General features: G+C 26.6%; 4 protein-coding genes across 4 annotated transcripts; 2 read left to right on the top strand and 2 right to left on the bottom strand.

Annotated features, from left to right (window-relative positions):
* The first annotated feature begins 222 nt into the window (after window positions 1–222).
* On the top strand, window positions 223–2,298 carry Eif3l (eukaryotic translation initiation factor 3 subunit L). The gene is made up of 3 exons (XM_074242207.1): window positions 223–357; window positions 442–1,902; window positions 1,996–2,298. The coding sequence occupies exons 1-3, from the start codon at window positions 334–336 to the stop codon at window positions 2,128–2,130; spliced, it is 1,620 nt and encodes a 539-aa protein (XP_074098308.1). The 5' UTR covers window positions 223–333; the 3' UTR covers window positions 2,131–2,298.
* Elg1 (enhanced level of genomic instability 1) lies at window positions 2,280–8,045 on the bottom strand. Its single transcript, XM_074242206.1, is given in 4 exon segments — window positions 2,280–2,552; window positions 2,554–3,173; window positions 4,121–5,595; window positions 6,748–8,045. Coding segments are annotated over 4 exon segments (3,366 nt in total). The 5' UTR covers window positions 7,907–8,045; the 3' UTR covers window positions 2,280–2,440.
* A 405-nt stretch (window positions 8,046–8,450) lies between these two features.
* LOC141527619 (chitobiosyldiphosphodolichol beta-mannosyltransferase) lies at window positions 8,451–19,063 on the top strand. The gene is made up of 15 exons (XM_074243188.1): window positions 8,451–8,811; window positions 9,448–9,790; window positions 9,937–10,187; window positions 10,278–10,451; window positions 10,646–10,760; window positions 10,833–11,042; window positions 13,018–13,106; window positions 15,839–15,877; window positions 15,954–16,077; window positions 17,780–17,830; window positions 17,909–17,983; window positions 18,070–18,227; window positions 18,303–18,409; window positions 18,508–18,739; window positions 18,808–19,063. The coding sequence occupies exons 1-15, from the start codon at window positions 8,529–8,531 to the stop codon at window positions 18,936–18,938; spliced, it is 2,382 nt and encodes a 793-aa protein (XP_074099289.1). The 5' UTR covers window positions 8,451–8,528; the 3' UTR covers window positions 18,939–19,063.
* Hoip (NHP2-like protein 1 hoip) lies at window positions 11,964–12,938 on the bottom strand. The gene is made up of 2 exons (XM_074242311.1): window positions 12,666–12,938; window positions 11,964–12,453 (listed from the first exon to the last, which is right to left on the bottom strand). The coding sequence occupies exons 1-2, from the start codon at window positions 12,666–12,668 to the stop codon at window positions 12,073–12,075; spliced, it is 384 nt and encodes a 127-aa protein (XP_074098412.1). The 5' UTR covers window positions 12,669–12,938; the 3' UTR covers window positions 11,964–12,072.
* Window positions 19,064–21,600: the final 2,537 nt, after the last annotated feature.

Here is a 21,600-nt window from a genome sequence, read left to right as displayed (position 1 = left end):
AAAAAAATGCTTCTAAAAATTTTCACTTGTAATTTTTATTAATTTTCACATGTGGAATTTTTTAATTTAATTTTTTTATAATAATTGCATTATTATAAAATTTTTAAATAATTTTTAATGTCTGCCAACTTCAGTGTCATCGATCTGACTGGTTGACCGCAACCCAAAAAAATTTATAAATTCTACACTGGCGCCAACTAGTTATTCTAAAGAAATTCTGACGCCATTTAGTCGAAAGTAACCTTACTTTATTCGTCAATGCCTAAAGTCGTGTGGTCGTAATACCGGACATCAATCATTTAATAAAAAATAATATTATAGAAAAAATTAACAATGCATGACGAATACAGTGACCAGGTAAATATAAATGACTATACAAATATTAATTGCATGAAAATTTGGTTATTTTTTTGTTGAAAATAATATTTAATAAATTTATAGTATGATACGTATGATGATTATGGGCCACCAGACGTCCACACGGATTCTTATGAAAGATTTCGTCAAGTTCCCGAAGTCGTTAGAAAATTTCTGATTTATTTCCGGAATTGTATCAACGAAGGAATGATATTTGAGATTCAAAATCTCTACGAGAATACATTTCCAAAAATAAGCGAACAATTATTTGAAAAACAATCGTGGCCAGATGAGTCCGAAATTGCTCATATTGTCGAAAATGATACGGTATTTTTGATTTTATACAAAGAGCTTTATTACCGTCACATTTATGCACGGATGCAAGGACCGACTTTGGAGCAACGGTTCGGTTCATTTTGTAACTACTGCGATTTATTTAATTACATTTTTAATCCAGATGAGCCGGTCCAATTGGAGTTACCTGACCAGTGGCTTTGGGAACTTATTGATGAATTCGTTTATCAGTTCCAATCATTTTCGCATTACCGAGCTAACTTGACTAATAAAACACCCGAGGAAATTGAAAACTTAAATAACCATAACAAGGTATGGGATATTTTCTGTGTTTTGAATGTCTTGCATTACTTGGTTGATAAATCAAAGATCAAAAGCCAACTGGAAATTTACGCAAGCGGTGGAGATCCTGATTCCGTTGCCGGACCATTTGGAAAGCATTCGTTGTACAAAATGCTTGGATATTTTGCTCTCATTGGTTTATTGAGAGTTCATTCTTTGCTAGGAGATTACTACCAAGCCATTAAAGTCCTGGAGAATGTTGAGATTTACAAGAAGAGCGCTTATTCTCATGTTCCTGGATGCCAGATTACAACAGCCTACTACGTCGGCTTTGCTTACATGATGATGAGAAGATATGCTGATGCTATAAGAACTTTTTCTGGAATTTTGCTCTACATTCAACGCACCAAGCAATTATTTACAGCAAGAAGTTATCAAAATGACCAAATTAATAAGCAAACAGAGCAAATGTATCATCTATTAGCCATATGTTTGGTTCTTCATCCTCAATGTATTGATGAGGGATTACAACAAGCACTTCGTGAACGTAATTACCATGAAAAGATGTACAAAATGCAGTATGGAGACATTGTTGAATTTGAATCTTGCTTCCTGTTTGCTTGTCCTAAATTCTTTTCTTCAATCCCACCAAGTCCTGACAGCACAAGAGAAGATTATACCAAGGATGCTATTAAACATCAAACTCAAGTTTTTATGGATGAAGTTATTCAACAAAAAATGTTACCCACTATCCGATCATACTTGAAGTTATACACAACTTTGCCGTTGAGTAAATTAGCAACATTTATGTACAGATCAAATAGCTCAAGCACTGACGAAAACTGGGATCTGGACAAAGAAGTTGCTGCTTTAACTATTCATTTGTTGTGCTTCAAGCATAAAATGAAGAATATTGTTTGGACTAAAGGTGCATCAGGATTAGATGGCAAATTCCAATCTGGCTCGGAGGTGAGAAATATTTATAATAATAATAATAATATTAATTATTATGATTTATTATATTACGTAAATTATTTTTAATACTTATTATTTTTTTTTTAGCTCGACTTCTACATTGATCATGATATGATACACATTGCGGATACTAAAGTTGCTCATCGCTATGGAGATTTCTTTATCCGTAAAATCTTGAAGTTTGAAGAATTAAACAGGAAATTACATCACATTAAAATCTAATAATCCAATTATACAATATTAAATCATTTTTAATTCAACATCGTTTAATATATAATTGTTTTTAACAATTAATTTTTTTTTTAAATTTTTCTATACTTACAATAATATTTCTGTAATTATACAAGCAATTGAAAAAAATAAAAACACAATTTAAATAAATATAGTAAATCGAAGTTATTTAATTTAAATACATGTTTGTTCACTTTTATCAAACATATTAAAATTATATTATCATAATACGTAAGAATATACACATTTATTAAACATAAAAAAGAATTAAATTATTACAAAAATCAAGTAAAATTATACACTACCTTTGTAGTGGCTTTTCATTTTTTTCTTGCATTACTTTACAAGCCGCTTGTAAAATATTAGGTTTAATTGGACCATATGGTAATCGAAAATTTTGTAAATAATGAAAAATCTCCTTTTGTGTTATTTGATGACTTAATTTCTTCTGATCGACATATAGTACGGATAGCTGGTAAATAATCAATTGAAACACTCCGCGAATCCAAGTTATTAATTGAAATTTGAGATAATGCTGTATTAATCCCTGTATTTAATTCTTTTTTTAATGATAGCTGCCGTACTAGTTTAGTATCAATTTCACTCGTGTCTGTAGTATACTTATTCATAACTCGATGTCTTAACCATTTGCTGATTTCCATACTACGAACATCATTGCTTGAATACGAATCCATTGTTTCTTCAAGAGATAAACTAGGTTCATATTTAAACTCAGTTATATTTAAAATGTGATCATCAATATCAACTAGAGATGATACTAAAGATATTGCATCTAAGTCATCAGCTAAATTATCCATAATATCTAAATTTAATCCTTTGACATTTTGTAAATTTTTTTTCTTTGTTTGTTTTTTATCCAATTTAGCTACTGGTTTGTACAAGCAATTACGCATATCCTGCCATAAAGTTTTATGGAAATCACTTGGTAGCAGCGACGATTGTGGTATTCCTGATGCTAATATATATTGCAACTGTAGTAATGCTTTCCGTAAATCACCAATCGCGATAAGTTTCTGAAAAATTAAAAAAAAAAATAAAAATAAGTATTACTGGTGTAATTATTTATTATAAATAATTAATATTTCAGTTCTCGTTCATATTTAAAATATTTAAATAACTTAATCTTGGGAATTTGGACAATAAATAAAGATGTTAAATTATAAGAATCGCTGATTTATTTCAGCTTCATCAGACAAATAATCTAGACGCTGTATTACCTTTTTATTTCGTAAACTTTTGAGGTCGGTGTACAAAATGAAATTATTTTCATGCTTTTTGACACGCTGAAACCGAATATCGCAGTTATTTTTTCGAAATCTCGGGCCATCAATTGTTTATAACCATTTGTTTAAGAAATAATTTTTTGGGGGTTGGTTACTTTTTTTTTTTTTTATATTTTGGGCAATTAGAAGACGAAAGTTACTCTTATAAAATTTTCTTAAAGTTGATAGTTTCTAAGTTAGGAATTTTTGAAAATTAAAAATTGATTTTCACAAGCTTTGATGATTAATTAAATATAAATAAATTACGTAATACTAGGTTTTATTTACATGATCGTAAAGAAGAATATTCAAAGTTTTTATTAAAACAATAATGTCCCGTTGTAATTATTGTATTTATTGAGTAACTCGCTTGACTCGGCGGCGCATGCAGTTACTCAATAAATTCTATAACTTTGATAATTTTTTTATTATTATTATTTTTATACAGTGTCTAGACTAAAACTAAAAATCAAAAAAATAATTTTTAGTTAATATTATTTAGTAATACAAATATTTGACAGATAAAACAAAAATAAATGAAAATAACAATAGTTACTCTTATGGTTAGCATCCTGAGGAGTTTTTACCAAGTTAATAGATGTAATAGAGTAAAACAGCATAAACACTCCTCAAATTCCCAAGATTAAGTTACTTAAATATTATAAATAACATTATTAGATTAGATAAATTATACTTACATTTAAACAGGATTGAGGCAAACGAGTTCCAGACTCAGCTAACGTTATTAATTCTAATAATGCTGAAACTCGTGAACCATAAGTTGTTTGATAACAAATTCGTAGCTGTTCCGGAGCCATTCGACTTAAATGCGAACATGGATCTCTACATGTCATAACAATTGGTCTTTTAGTATTGGCGGCAAGTTGATAAGTAGCTGATATAAAACCATCATCTTCATCGAATATAATATCAACATCTTCAAATAAAATAAGAGAATTTTGCATAGTTTTCTTATCATTATTTGCAGAAGCTTGGAATAATATTTTTCCATCAGACTTTTTAACATGATGTGATTTAGTTGCTTCTTCTAAATCTTTTAAAATTTTTCGTCCTGGACGTTTACTAGAAGCATTAACTTCTAAAACATTGTAACCCAACTCCTTGGCGATTGCGTAAACACTGGCAGTTTTACCACTGCCGTGAGGGCCTAAAAGAACAGCAACTTGACTACAATTTAAACCACCAGAATGACTATTATCTGACGAATAAAATTCTTCGCTGCTACTATAATCATCTTTTTCAGTTGGTGATTGCCACGAACTTAACCAATCTCGTAATTTAACAGCAGCTTCTTCATTGCCAACAATTTCTTTAGCACATATAGGCTTGTATTTTTCGGTCCATGTATAAACTTCAACATTATCTTCTTTTTTCTTTGCGGGTGATTCTTTATCCGCAGATTTAGATTTACGTCCTCGCTTTTTTGGAATTGCTTCATTTTTTTGTTTATTTGATACTAAGTTAATTTTAGTCCACATTTCCCGGGCATCAGAGCACCTTTCTTCAATTTCTTTCAAAATTTCTTCAGCATCTGACTTTGTTTCATCTTTAATGAATTTTTGATCTTGAACTGAGTCACTTAGATTGATGATCGATGAGAAATTACTGAGATCAAATGTTGGAGTATAATTTGTAGCTTCTTTTACTTGATATTTCAAAGAACAAAGTGCATCATGTATTCCATCTTCGATATTAAGTTGAGTTATATGAGAGGCGGATGGAAATGGTAACATTGGTATTCCTGATACAATGACTTTTCGTTCAGATTTTTTTTTTTCATTTTCTGGTGATCTTGAATGTAGAAATGAACGACGAGCTGCAATAACATCAGGGTCAAGCTTTGATCGTTTGACAAACAATGGAGCTAGTTTTTCATTAGAGGGTCTTTTTAGTATTTTTGTCTCAATGATTTCTATCTCAGAATCATCAAGGCCCGATTTTTCATCTGGTAATGTATCATTATCTATTAAAATTTGATTATTTGTGCAGGTATTTTTATCTTCAACGTTTTTAATTTCATCTTCTTCATGAGAGTCTTCTGTTGATTCTCCTTTATCTGATTTATTTTTCTTTTTATCTTTAAATTTATTTTTTTTTTGCTTGATATGTCTATCTCGGGATTGGTTTTTAATTTCACTTCCAGAATCTTCTCCTAAGACAAAAAAAATATAATTTCAGAATTATAATTACAAATAAAAGAAAATAATTACAAGTATGAAAATTTTGAAAAATTCAGAGATCAAAGTGTGATTATTCATCGCCATCGACCAAATTTTATAAAAAATTTAGGAGACTCTCGCTTTTAAAAATCATCATAAAATTCAACATATAAGTGATTCTCTGTAAGGATGTTTTTTGCTGTCCCAGGCATGTTTTTATTAGAAAAATTATTTTGTCACTAAAAAAAATTTATTACGAAAGTAAAAAAACATTTCTATACGGAGCATTGAAAACTAAAATGAAATAAATTTTGGTTTTTTTGCTGGTTTTTTTGTTGGAATAAATTCGTAAACCACCGAAATAACAGTCCCCTGGGCTGTCTTATTCCCGAAATTGAAATTTTAAAATTCAATTTTTAATTATTCGTCTATAATATATCATTTGGTCCATAATGTTTATAATCTTAATTAGTTAACTAACAATATTCTTCAATAAAAAGTACCGAAAATTAATTAGTTTTATTAAATTCATTAAACCAAAGTTTGTCCCAGGCGTTTTAAGAACAGTCCCCTGCCAGAAGTTCAAAGCCAAAAAAAATCCAGCGTGTTATTTTACCTTTTGTAAAGTTTATAAGGATCTAACTAGCCTTAAGTTAATAACCATAGGGCTGTTAGCGCTTTATCGCCATTTTATTTAGTGTAAAAACACTGTTTGTGCTGGAAACATGTGTCTGGGCCACAAGAAACTCAGTCCCCTGGTAACTATTTTTATTTATAATTTATTTATAAAATTGGATCCATAAGTCTTAATATTATTTTAATTAATGTAAATATTCATTGAGAACTTGAAAAGTTGAATGCATTGAAATAGTTTGCTTGATTTTTCTTAATTTGATAAAAAAAAATAGTCCCCTGGCAAACAGTCCCCTGTCATATTATATGGCAAAAGATACACAAATATTGAAAAAACAAAAATTTAATCGGCTGTGTATTTATTATCATTAAGCTGATAGTTTTGTAGCCCTTGTTAATTTTTTTTCTAATAAAATCAAAAATAATTTGGCCGGACAATTTTGTACAGATTTAAGATATCCTTACAGAGAATTAATTATGAAATAATGATAATTATAAATTAGATAATTTACCTGTTTCATTTTGGATTTCCGGTGATTGAAGATTAATTCGCATTGACCATTTACGTTTTTTTGGATGTGATGGAGATGATTCATTTGATGATTTTGATTCTTCAGTCGTAGGACTAACACTTGGTGAAGAAGAGTCTGAATTAAGAACTTGAATATCATCAATTGTTGCTAAAATTTTTCTAACTCTTGACTTATTTTTTTTATTATTAGTATTAGATTTAGACTTTGAAGATTGCTTACTTGAAGATGATATTTGACCACCGTGTACTTCAGCCTCAACAACCATTTTAGACTTGGCTCGTTCTCGTTGTTCAGGTGTTATAGTACTAAAATAATTATACAAACCACGAGGAGTTGGTTTCGGAGTAATGATATTACTACCATCAAGACTGTTACTACTATTTCCCTTGAACATTTTAACACGATTTTCTACTTGTTTTTCAATTATTTCCTCCTCTTCTTTTTCACATAATTTTCTTTTGGTATATCCTTTTTTATCTGCTAGAGTTATTAGTTTTTCTTTGTTTTGCTTCAATTTATTTTTCAATTCCTGACTATTTTTAATTTCAATCTGGTCCTCTTCTGCTTCGTCCGTTGATTTTTTCGTACATACAATTTTCCCAGGTTTATTGCGAGTCATTAAAAGATGAAATGCATTTGGTCCTTCCTTTCCATTAACTTGTTCATCTGTTGTTGAATTATGCTGACGGTTTTCTATTTTATTTATTTTATTGTTGAACTTTTTTTCAACATCGACATCAAATATACACTCATCTGTAGTATCTAAATCAACTTTTTTATCATTAGTCTCACAATTATTATTAATATTGTAGCTAGAGTTTGAACGCTTAGGAGTATCATCACACGAAATCATTTTTTTATCAAAAATTTTTGTGTGTGGGCTCGGAGTTTTATCAATAAGATCGTTTTTATTGTTTTTATTAATATTAACAATATTACAAATTTTACCTCGATTGTTAGATTGCGATATTTTTATTTTAACTCGTTCACGTTTTTTACCATTGATGTTCATTTTAACAATGTGCTCATTACCGTTTGCTATTTTTTCAACACTAATAACCTCATCAGATTTTGCAATAACTGAGTCCTCAATAGATTTTACATTATCTGTAAAATAATGAGTTAAATCTTTCATCATTTTCTTTTTTAATCTATTACACAACTCTTAAAGTATTTATTCACATAACTTTTATTTATTTTGTGATGTAAAAGTTTATAAAAATAAATTTAGTAAAGAGTAAACTAATGGTCACGTATGTAATAATATAACCTGACTGAATCTAACCTAACGGACATAATTTTGGCGCGAAATTAAATGACGGAAGAGAACACATACACACAGCCGATCATTTTCGATTATAGCCGAAGTAAACCGAGTAGAGCGATTTAAGTGCCACCATTTCAATCAACATATGTTTAGTTTATTTTTTCATTTGACAATAAATAATTAAAATAAATTGTTTTTTAAAATAATTTCCTGTAAGTATAAAACAATTTACTTCAATATTTATTTCCGAAATGGTAATTGATTTTATTCATCTGATAAAATATAATACGACAGATTTATTTGAATTATTTATTTTCCCGCGTAAATTAATTTTTAACACGTATAGAAAAGGTTACACATATACATTTTTTTTATGTTAGATTACAAATCGTACATTGAAAATAATAGTCGGATATTGTAAACAAGTGTTATTTTAGTGATTGACTTATGCATATTAATATAAAAAAATATTCACCGGTAAATTATATAAAATATGATTTTGTTAATATATAGTAGCATATTGATAATATTTATTTCTTGGTTATTATGGACAATATGGAGTCGAATAAAGACTTGTGATAAAAAACGAATGTGTATTGTTGTATTGGGTGATATTGGACGTAGTCCACGAATGCAATACCATGCATTATCATTTATGAATGAAGGGTATTTTGTTGATATTGTAGGATATTCTGGTTCTGAACCTTTAGAAGAATTAAAAAATAGTCCCAAAGTTAATATTCATTATTTAACAGATGTACCAGAATGGAATAATCGTACGTTGATTTTTCATAAATTTACTTTCTTAGTAATAATTAATGAAAATTAATGTAGCACATATTTAATAATTTTAAAAATTTCATAACAAATAAATTATGACAAAAAAAAATTGACATCTAGAAATTAAAAAAAATAAACAATGCAATTTTTTTTAATGAATTTTTTGGAATAAATCTTTTTGTTAGATAAAATTAAAAAATTGTCAAGTGACAGCTAACTTGAATGTCATATAAATTAATGAATAATTGAATATGCAATAAAATTGATCAAAACGCTTCTAAACATATTTTAAAAATTTTTGTCTTTTTTATATAATTTGTTTAATAAAAATGAAGTTAGCCGACATTTCAAAATTTTTAGAAATTTTTTATTGAAAAAATTTCAATTAAATAATTAAAAAAAAAAAATTCACCTGTAAAAAATTTGAAAAACTATAAGTGTAATTTTTTATAAATATCTTTTGAGTTGTAATTTAATTCATAAAAAAAATCAAAAATTTTTAGACGTCTGCTAACTTCAGTGTCATTTTGTTTATTATTATTTTGAAAATCTTCGATACTTGTTTTTTCAATGTTGAAATAATCAATTAATTCATTGTATCTAAATAATATTGATTTGAATTTTTATTTCAGAAATTCCGAGATTATTATCATATATTATAAAAACATTATGGCAATCAGTTCATTTGGCGAGGATATTATTTATCAAAATTCAATCAAGTTATTTAATGGCACAAAATCCTCCTGCTATTCCAACAATTCCAATCTGCTGGTGTTATTGCCGTATTTTTCAAGTACAGTTTATAATAGATTGGCATAATTATGCTTACTCGATAATGGCTTTAACAATTGGAAGAGAGCATCCACTTGTAAAAATAACAATGTTTATTGAATCGTTTTTTGGTAAACGAGCTGATAAAAGTTTTTGTGTTACCAATGCTATGAAAAATGATTTAAATTCCAGATGGAGTATAGAGTATTATTTTGTGATTTTTTTTTTTCCTTTAAAGTAAAGGCATTATTAGTTACTGTTATTTTTTATTTATATACGATGTAATATCAATGCCTTTACTTTATGTCCAAGATAACTAAATTTGAATCATATGACTAAAATTGTTTCAGAGCTACAGTACTGTATGACAGGCCACCGTTGGCATTTAAACCAATCGATTTGTCTGAAAAACATTACTTGTTAACTAGATTAAGTAAAACTTATGAAGAGTTTAGAAATGGTGAAGAAGGCTCGTCTGTATTAACAGAATGTTTAGCTAATGGAGAAATTCAACTGAGAAAACAGCGACCAGCATTAATTGTATCTAGTACAAGTTGGACTGAAGATGAAGATTTTTCTGTGTTATTTACTGCTTTAAAAGGTATTATTTAATTCTTTATTTCAATTTTATTGAAATATAATCTTACAAAAATTTATTTTTTTCATATTTTTTACTTACATTTATTATTAGAGTATGAATTGGCCTGCTGCAATGAAAATTCTATGCTACCAAACTTAATTTGTGCAATCACTGGTAAAGGTCCTTTGAAGGATTTCTGGACAGCTATTATAAAGTTTAAACAATGGAAACATGTTAAAATTATCACACCTTGGTTATCAAACGAAGATTATCCTAAATTATTAGGTATGTTTTTAGAAATAAATTTTAAAGTTATATTTCGAGTACTATTATCAGGTTTTGTGGTTGAAAACAATTTTTTTATAGTTATTGTCATTTCATTCGTGAATTATTATTATTATTATTATTATTATTATTATTATTATTATTATATTGACATTCATAAAATTAATAATTTAAATATTAAAAAAATTTTTTAGCAAGTGCAGATTTAGGAATATGTCTCCACACATCAACGAGTGGATTAGATTTACCAATGAAAGTTGTCGATATGTTTGGATGTGGGTTACCCGTTTGCGCGTTAAATTTTAATTGGTAAGTTTAAAGATAATAATAATCATTTTGATAAATTTAATTAATCGTAAATATTGATTTTGATTGTTACAGTCTTGATGAGTTGGTAAGGCATGAAAAGAACAGTTTAGTATTTTCAAATGATCAAGAATTGTCAAGTCAATTAAAAACATGGTTCTTCAATTTTCCAAATAATCAGCAGCAAATAGACAAAAATAAAAAGTTTCGTCAGGAATTGGAAAATTTTCAAAATCTTCGATGGGCTGGTAATTGGAGAGATGTAGCGTTACCTTGCTTTGATTAACTGATTCAGTGTTTTAATACTGCTAAATTTTGCAGGACCGGTACTATAAAAATCTCTTTTTTTTAATATTTATGAATAATACTACTCTTTAATATCTTATTGTAAAAAATTTTTTATCATTGTAATTCATATTATAAAGGAGTATTGTTAAAAACTTATTTAGTTTCTTGTCCATTTGGAAAGAAAACTACTCGCCAAATTTTAAATGTTAAAAAATGCAATTTTGGTATAAGTTTTAATTCAGATTGGAGTAAAAAATTTAACTGCAAGCTTTCTATTAATATCCAGTTAATTGTGCATTTTGTTCAAAATATATTAAAGTTGATTATTACATTTTTAGAGTTTACTGATTGGATTCATCTCTGTTAAGGGACAGTCTCGTTTAGACCTATTCTTACAAGGTTATACTATGAAAATATGCAAAAAAATCGATTTTTTTGAATTTTTAAACGAGAATACCCCCTTAAAGTTAAATAATGTTTATAAACGACATTATTATTTGTAAATCAAGATAAGCTAAGTATTTTATTAAAAATTTTAACATTTAAATTTTCTACATTTCATAAAATTTTCATCAAAAACTATAATGATAAAATTAAATTCAATAATTTGCAAGTTTGCATAAAAATTGTTTTAGTACATTGTTATGTGGAAAAAATTTTTTATTTAACGAGTTATAAAAAAGGCTTAGAATAAAATAATTTAATTTATGTAAAAATTAAAATATATACTGAGTAGTAATATTTATAAATTAAAAAAGATAGCGTTTGTATAGAACCTCAATTTTGTGTTGTAATTTTTTTTTTTTTTGATTATTTATGTTCTGTTTGCTAACACAATATTTATTTATACTACATAATTAATAGATAATGGTTAATGACACACGTTTAATTTTTTTTTGTTTTTTTACCTAAAATAAGTTTTTTATTTTTACTTTAATTATAAATTTTATTAATATGGATAATTTTACAAAAAAGAAAGTTTTTTATGTGAATGAAAAAATAGATAAATAATATCAGGTACCATAATTTAAACCAAAAGACGTTCAATTTCTTGCTGAATGGCTTGGATTTGTGGTTTAAGTTGAGATCCTTCATTAACAGTTACTGAACACGCAACAACAGGACGAGATACACCACAAGCTCGGCCCAATGATTCCTTACTCCTTACAAAAACATAAGGAACATTTTTGTCTTCGCAAAGCAACGGTAAATGGAGTAAAATTTCTAGTGGTTCAGCATCTGCTGCCATCACGATAAATTCAGACAATCCTCGATTAAGCGTTTTGGTTGCTTCGTTAGCTCCTTTTCTCAACTGTTTGTAATTCATTGCTTGTTGAACCAGATTCAAAATTTTTGCAGTCAATGTGGCCTCAGCCAGTGGGTATGCTTTTGGGTTAACTTCGTTTGCCTAATTAAAAAAATTAAAAAATTTTATTAATAATTAAAACAATACGCAAAATAAATTAACATTCATTTTATATTTGCAACAATAACGGGTATTATTTATTTTTAATATGAGAGTTCGCGCCACGTGCTACAACTCTAACCTCACTTTAGTCACATTTTTAAAAAATTAAAAAATTTTAAGTTTTAAATAATTACAAAATATTAAATACGTACCATTTTAATTTCTTTTAAATCCAGTGGTCTTTACAATTTAAATTGCAACCTCTCGGCGTTTTGCGCTTCACTGAGAAGTTGAGAAGGAAAATGATTTATCACAAAAACGTTGATGCGAGTAGAGCTCTTTTCCAAGAATAATTAAATCACTTGCGCCGGTACTATCGAGCGTAGTATATATATCTATAGTCTTGCCGGGCTGCCGGCACACATTGTATGCGCGCGCTGAAAAAGCCAAGATGGCGGTCGCCATGATCGACTCTGAAGTCGATCTATCGATTGAACTATCCCTTCCACTTGATGGAATATTTTTTAAATAAGCAATTGTTTCATGTTATGACGTCTAACGATTTCAATTTATGCACTTAACGTTGAGTTTTATTCTCAACATGTCATTTACAAATCAAGATATATCAGAAGAAAACTTGTCTCCAACAACTGGTAATATTAAATGACAATTGAAATAGAAAATTTTAAATTAAGACTGAAGTTAGCGGCCAGCTGTCAATTTTAAAAATTTTTTTTAACAAATGAATTACAATAAAAAAATGCTTCTACAAATTTTCACTCGTAATTTTTGTTAATTTTCACATGTCAAACTTTTTAATTAAATTTTTTTTTTAAATAATTTAATTGCTATAAAATTAAAAAAAAAATTTGTAATATCTGTCAACTTCAATGTTATATTTAAAAATACTAAAGTTAGCCGACGTTTTTAATTTTTTGATTTTTTTTTAATAATTAAATTACAACAGAAAAATATTTTTAAAAAATTGCACGAGTAATTTTTAAACTTTTCTACATGTGAAATTTTTTCTTTTATTTTTTTTTAAACAATTTTTCAATAAAAAAAATTCTAAAAATTTTTAGATGTCGGCTAACTTATATTTCATGAAAATTTATGTTAATTATTTATTTAATTGATAAATTATATTCATTATAAAAAATAAAGTATTGAAGTAAGTTTGTTCAATTTTTTAATTATGATATTGAAAAAAAGTTTTCTAAAATTTTTTCAAAAATTATGATGAGAATAATTTGTTTTCTTTTTAAACTACAAAGTGAATCAATACTAGAATATATTTTGAAAATAAATTATTATACATTTTTTTATAATTTCGAAAAAATTATTTATTTATAAATATATCCATTTAAATTTTGCGATGCTTACCGGATTCAATAATTTTTTATTATCACAAATTCATTACAAATGCAAATTATTTTTCACAGTATTTTTTTTACAATTATGAATTTAAAAAGATAATCAATACTTTTTATTGTCAAAAATACAAAAGCATTTTTATTTTATTAAAAAATACAAATTTATTTCACATTCATAGTTGAAATATTCGAATAATTTTTACTAATCTTTAAAATTATAATTATAACTTTGAATTGTAAATATTAAATAACATCTATTGCCTTAGTAAGTGTATTTTACTCGTGGTCATAAAACTTTTATCTACACGTCGAAATCACAAGCTACATAATACAGGTAATAACGATGTTAAAAAATAGTTCGGCGACTAAAGTGTAAAAAAAAATTTATTTGAAAATATCGCAAAAAGTTTTTTCAAAATTTTCGATAATACAAAAAAAATTTTCAGAAATATGTTCACGCAATAATCATTACTTATTTCTAAATTAATTGGTAATTTTTTAAAATTCTTATGAATTTTTTCGTTTCTTTAAGAACTTCAAATTTGAGTAATTAAATAATAAACACTATGTATTAATTATTTTTACTTCATCATTATTATTTACATTAATTCCTTTCTAGCAATCGATAATTGACCAGTATAAATCATTTTTTCTTCGTGTTCGCATTTAAAAATTTTAATGTGCACACTTTATGCACAATATGCATAAAATTTGATCGAATTTTCAACTCCAAAAAATGTTTGATATAGAGCGTTTATTTGACATATATTTCTATTGGTTGATGAAAGTGAATATTGTCTTCAAGTTTTATCAAAGGATGTAATATTTATAGTAGACGCTTTTGTTTGGTTTAAGGGGCCCGAATTTCGAGCATTTTTTGGCAGTCAATAAAAAAACAGCATTTGATATTTTTATTATCCATTTTTTCATCCTTTGTTTATTTATATTCAGAGAGTACACAAAATTAATTAATTAAAAAAAAATTTTTCTTTATCGAGTTATGCGTCCTTGAAGTAGGGGGGGGGGGAAAGATCGTGTTCTCGTCGCCATGATTTCGGCTCTTCTGGTCATCTGAAAAATAAAACAATGATGGATTCTTGATTAGTACAAATGTCGCTATTTCATGAATCAACAAAAAATTAAAATTTGAAATTTTTAATAGTTTTAAAAAATTCGACAAAGTTAAAAAGTTAGTGAAAAAATTAATTTTTTTTTTTTAGTTGCTGTCATTTTAAGAAAAAAAAATTTTTTCTCAGTTTTTTTAGTTCATGAAATAGCGACATTTTTACTCATCAAGAATCTATCATGGTTTTATTTTTCAAATGACCACAAGGGCAGAAATCATGGCGACGAGGACCCGGCTTTTTTTTCTCTCTCTACTTCAAGGACGCATAGCTCGAAAAAAAAAAATTTTTTTTAAAATTAATTTTGTGTACTCTCTGAATATAAATAAACAAATGATAAAAAAATGGATTGTAAAAATATCAAATACTGTTTTTTTATCGACTGCCAAAAGACGCTCAAAATTCGGGCCTCTAGACTAGAAGACCCCTTTAATTAAATTAAACCTCATTACTCCCCAACGACAAGATACCTAGATGATCCTAAATAGTCAGTTTCAAGAAATTGAATTTTTTTGTTTTTCATAAATGACATATATCGATAATTTAGTTAAGAAGCAGTAAATTATTTCATCTATAGCATTGCCTATTTCATGTCGCAATATTCTGTTACGAGTGAAAAACTTTTTATGGCCTTATCATTATCTAGTGACTTCTGAAATGATGACTGTACTTATTTACGATTGATTGTAATAGAGGGGGACTATAAGTACTTGATAAATCTCTAAGTAGAAACATCCGCTTTTGACTTTAACTTCGTGAAAATACAATTTTCATTTACTCCACAATTATTGATTTGAGTTACAATATTTTATTCGTAAATAATGTTGCGAACATCAGTGATCCAAATCATAGTTATTTATTTCACCCAAATTCAATATCTCATTACAGCTCGATCACCTCTTGGGTACAACGACCGTCCAATAATAGGTAAATTAAATTAATTAGTAGTAATTTTTTTTCGTTCGAGTCTGTAATGATTAATAATAAAAATTAATAATTATAGGCATAGTGACACAAGAAGCAAGTCATCATTTACGAACTACTTATAACAATGCGTACAGTAGTTACATCGCAGCATCCTATGTTAAGTATGTTGAGAGTGCTGGAGCTCGTGTTGTGCCAATAAGGTAAATATAATTATTTATTTATTTTATTTGAATAAATCCAACAGCTGTTAAAGCCAGTAACAAGGTCACTTGTTTTAATACAGAAATTTAACAAGATGGTGATTTATAAATATTAGGTAATAGCTAATTACATAATACTCACACGACAAAAAAAAAAAAAAATATTTCTTCACACAAAAAACTGGAAAAATTACAGTTTCAGATTGTAATTTTTACAAACTCAGTAAGAATTACATTGTAATATGTTAATATTAAATTTGAAACTGTAAAAATTAACATTTAAAGTTTGAATTTAAAAAATGTTATTTTGAATTGCAATTTTTCTAGTTTAAAATTTTAAGCGACACTTTTTACTATTTATAATGTAATTTTTTCCTTCTTCTTTTTTGTTGTGTAATTCTTATAAATTATTACATTTCGATATAATATAAAATATAATTTGTGAATACTAAACAAAAAAAAAAATCTTAAGTACTTGTCTTCACGAAGTGATACAAGTATGGATGACATGAAGCTTGTTGAGAGTGTTAACCAGTTAATAATATTTAATATGAACACGGAAAAAAGAAAAATTACAGTATATAATGTAACGTGGCGTTCCGTGAAGAAAACGAGAAAAATTACAGTTTCATCAGATTGTAATTATTACAGATTTTTTAAGAATTACATTGTAGAATCTAATATTTACATTGAAAGCTCTGAAGAAAATTAACATTCAAAGTTTGAATTTAGAAAAATGTTATTTCGAACTGTAATTTTTCTAGTTTTTAATACGACGCGACACTTATTACTATTTATAATGTAATTTTTCGAGTTTTCTTTTTTCCGTGAAGTTATTAATGGGTAAAGCGGGGATGACTGTTTATTACTAATAATTTAATTTATGACTATGATTTCAGTTAATTAATGGCAATAAAAAAATTCTAGATAAATTACGTTTTTAATTACTTAAAAATGATATTAATAATTGAAAATGATATTACTGGTGTGAGAAATATATTGATGATCATTACTATTTTTTTAGTTGATAAATAATCAATAACTTTTTTCTAAATAATATCGTACATAATAATAATAATGATAATAATAATAATAATAATAATAATAATAATAATTATTATTATTATTATTATTATTATTATAAATTAATTGAATGGTAAAAAGTTCGGAAATAATGAAATGAGTTTGATTGAGAAAATTGATTCTTTTATTTCGTCATTTATGAATTATTTGTTACAATCAAAAAAAAAAAAAATTTGAAAATATCAATTTCTCAATTTAAAAAAATTTTTTTCCAAATTGTTCTATTTTTGATAAATTTTAAGAGGAAAAATATGTTATAGTTCAAAACAAATTTAATGATGGGTTTTTAATGTTCAATAAGTGGAGCCGCGATTCTAAACAATTTCAAAAATGATAATATTACATTCAACTTATTGTATTATGTTCTAACTTTCTATAAAATTATAGAACTTTTTTTAATACTATATATTTTTTCAATAGTTCAGTAATTTTTTCTTTAAATAATAATTTTCCAAATATTGTGTTATTAAATAAACCGAAAAAAAAAGATTTTAAATTATGATTTCTTTGGATTCGAGTAACGCGAAGCACAAAGTAAATCCCTAATAACAAAAAGATGTTTCTTTGAGCTGATAATTAGTTTGTTTCTTAAATAATTTTATCATTTAATTTTTTGCAGACTTGGAAGAAGTCGGTCATACTATGAAGATATTATGAACAAAATAAATGGGTAAGAATTTTATTAATCATTTTCATTAATAATTTTATGCGTCAATGCAATTTGTTATAATTTATAAAAATTTGTTAGAGTTATTTTTCCTGGAGGATCGACAAATTTTACTACGAGAAATGGCTTTTTCGACACTGTAGGGAAAATTTATAGGTAATAAATATTTGGAATTTGAAAAATGTCGATTAGATCTGATAATAACTAATTGGATATGATATAATTATTTATAAACTAAGCAGAATTGCAACTCGTATGAATGAACAAGGTGATTATATTCCACTCTGGGGAACTTGTTTAGGCTTTGAAGCAATGACGTATGTTGCCGCAGGTGACGTTGATGTTCGTGTTGAATGTACAGGAGGAAATAATGTAGCTTTACCCTTAAACTTCACAAACAGTAATGTCATTGAATTGTCATTTACCACATATATTTTCTTAAATAATAAACTTCTATAAATTATTTAATTTTTAGATTTTAATGAAAGTAAATTATTCAAGCATGCACCTAAAGGTATTATTAATATTTTAAAAAATGAACCAGTAACGGCAAATTTTCATAAACTTTGTGTGACAAAGAAAGTGAGTTCAATTAAATACACACACAAATAAATATCAATTATCGTTCTTAATCATAATTAAAATGGAAATTAATTGAGATTGTTTATGTTTTATACTAGAAACTCAAAGAGGTCAACCTGTCAAATACTTACCACGTATTGACCGTGAACTATGACGATAGTGGATTGAGGTATATTTCGACAATGGAGCATTTTAATATGCCATTTTACGCTACGCAATTTCATCCAGAGAAAAATAGCTTTGAGTGGGCAACTCGATTAAAGGGAATACCTCACAGTAAAAATGCCATCAGAGTTGGTCAATACTTTGCCAATTTCTTCGTCGACGAAGGTATAAAAATAGATAATTGATTTTTTCTTATTTTTTAATTATTAAATTTTTTAATTTTTAATTCATAGCTCGCAAAAATTTTCATACCTTTGAATCAAAGGAAGAAGAAAGTTCAGCTTTAATTTATAATTATCCTACTACATATACAGGCCCAACTAGATCATCATTTGAGCAGTGTTATTTATTCAACGATAAGTAGCAAGTTCAAAATCAGTCAAAAAAGAAGAAATCATCAGTTTAATATACTATAATTAATATAGTTTTTGATTGAAGCTTTTTTGTATTTTAGAATTAAGAAAATGCATCTAATATTTTACTTATGAATTTTGTGGAAAGAAAGCAATAGTTTATTGTTAAAAAAAAAAAAATCCTTCGATTAAGGAGTAGCTTTTTATAATTTCAATGAGCTTTGAAAATTTTATTTCAAACTATCAGGTAGTTTTTGTTTAAAATTATGAAATTGTTGTTAAATTTTAAGTTTATGGGAGTTTTTGTTTAAAATTTTCATTTTTTTTTTTTTTTTCATTAGCGCCCCCCGTAAACAATTTTGGGATTTAAACTCCATTTAATACACTCTTGTTTGCTCTCAACAAAGCCCAAAAAATTTTTCTCTAATTTTCATGCCTAGAAGAGTTAAAATTCAAAATTTAGTTCTTTATGATTTTTTCTAAACATAAACGCCCCCGCGAGACACTTCAGAGATTTAACACTGATAAAAAAAGTTAGCTTATCCATTAAATCAATTTATTTTATTTATTTATTTATCAAATTTTTAGACCCTGAAGCCTTAGCTCCCTAAGGGCCTTACTTATAAATGAATACATAGTAATAATATTAATAGTAATCCAACAGTAATGGAAATGATAATAAAACAGTATAAAAAGAAAATTAAGAAAATTAAGAAAAATAACAAAAGTAACGTAACGTTGTCTCCAAGCAAAGTCTATCTAAGTTATATCATTTATAATTTAAGTTATCATTTAATGACTTTAGCTAATATAACCAAAAATAGAAATAATGAGAATTTAAATATGTAGTATTTGCAATGATTAATCATCTTTATCTAGAAAAAACTTATAGCATTTAACTCGAAATTCATTGCAATCAATAGTCGTGACAATCTATTCACTATATAGATGCGAAATTTCAATTCCATCGGATGTATAGTTTAATAGTTTTAACGGAACATATTTTATATAATTATATAATATACTACTTAAATTAATACAATTAAAAATACCCAAATTAAAAAAAAAAAATTAATTGATTCCAAAATAAAAAAGTTTTTTTAAAAATTCTTTCTTAACTTTTGTAAACTGTTTCTAAAATAATTTAGGCTTTGTAGGGTACACGGAGAAAAAAGTATTATCAGAATTATTATTTTAGGCATAATATTTAGTTGACTCAACTATACAGATCCTTACGTTAACGAAACAGTTGCGTGTTTTAAATTAACGAAACTACATATATTTTCAATTTTCTCTTTATTCTTTCGTGAAACAACTGAATTCTTAAATCAGAAATTTGGGTTGTTATTTTAAGGAAACGACATTTAAGAATACGTTGGATAATCATTTTAACAATAATTTTTTCTCTGTGTATTTTGAAAACTTATTTGATTATAAAATATGTCAAGTTGATTTACTCGAAATTATTTCACGTTCTGTTAATCGATTAATTTTATTCATTGCATCTTGGTTCACGCCCAAATACTAAGTTGCGTACCGGAAGCTTTGTTCGAATCGTTTGAGGAAGAAGCAATAAGACCGTTTCACGTGCCACGACTGTTACCGCACAGCAAAACTTTGTACCAAAGCACGTGTTTGTAGGAGTATTGAATTTACTGTCTTGAAAACGAGTATTAAAACTGACTAAGTCAATAATAAATCTGACGTCAAATAATTTATTTTGAGACATAAGTCAATTCAAATAAATTTATTAAAAGCTTATGGAGTTAAAATTATTGTAACATAAATTTGAAAATAGTTTTTCTCATCTCCGGTTTGAAATCGTCAATTTTCCTCCTGCTTGGCTAAAAGAAAATGACGCTTTCCGCCTCTGTCGAGGAGAAAAATATTATACACACAACGGGCAGTAAATATAAGAAAGCCTCAGATCACATGTGATCTGAGACATTTCTTATTTTACTGCCCTAGATGTGTAATATACTATAATCAGAGCTAAAATTATTTATGAAAGAAAATGCGAATCATTATTCATTTGTTTCTATATTTTGAATTGAAAAATTCTGAACAATTGATTGAAAAGACGAAAAAAAGTTTGGAAAATCTAAAAGTGCACGCCTCATAATCTCATTTTCCACAATAAAATTAATTAAAATAAAATACAAAACACAAAATAATAAAAAACAGAAAACGCTGCTATGGTTTAATGGCGCCACACTGATAGAAGGATTTGTTTACATTTAATAAGCTTTATTAACTGTTAATAAATGATTTTTTAACTTCATAGGATTTAATAAATATTTATTAACAGTTAATAAATTATTTATTAAATATTAATGAATGTTTGTTAACTGTTAACAAATATTTATTTAAAATAAAAAGCAAAAATAGCAATTTTCTTTTGACACTTTTTATAACCCTATAGCTGAAATACATGATAATAATTCTATTCACTAAATCAATTAACGTTTTTAATATTAAAAAATATAAAAGATAATTATGAGTTGTGATAGAATTTGATATTTTACAATAAACGTTATTATAATGTAACATAATTGATGCAAACAATTTATCAAGATGATTTTTATTTATAAACAATCTTCATATCATTTGACATTGCAAGAGTCGTAATTTAATTTTTTATAAATAATAATTAAACGACAGTGAATTGAACGC

Source organism: Cotesia typhae, unplaced genomic scaffold, assembly GCF_013202065.1.
Source record: "Cotesia typhae breed Kobodo isofemale line unplaced genomic scaffold, CoteBio_Ctyphae contig_4, whole genome shotgun sequence".
Taxonomy (NCBI): Eukaryota; Metazoa; Arthropoda; class Insecta; order Hymenoptera; family Braconidae; genus Cotesia; species Cotesia typhae.
This window is presented reverse-complemented; position numbering and strand designations above follow the sequence as displayed.

Excerpts from the sequence above, each read along its gene's own strand:
- Eif3l (XM_074242207.1), top strand. The coding sequence starts at position 334 with ATGCATGACGAATACAGTGACCAG. Across the intron at positions 358-441 it reads ATGACGAATACAGTGACCAG|TATGATACGTATGATGATTA; the intron begins GTAAATATAAAT and ends ATAAATTTATAG. Across the intron at positions 1,903-1,995 it reads AATTCCAATCTGGCTCGGAG|CTCGACTTCTACATTGATCA; the intron begins GTGAGAAATATT and ends TTTTTTTTTTAG.
- LOC141527619 (XM_074243188.1), top strand. The coding sequence starts at position 8,529 with ATGATTTTGTTAATATATAGTAGCATATTGATAATATTTATTTCTTGG. Across the intron at positions 10,761-10,832 it reads TGCGCGTTAAATTTTAATTG|TCTTGATGAGTTGGTAAGGC; the intron begins GTAAGTTTAAAG and ends TGATTGTTACAG. Across the intron at positions 15,878-15,953 it reads CAACGACCGTCCAATAATAG|GCATAGTGACACAAGAAGCA; the intron begins GTAAATTAAATT and ends TAATAATTATAG.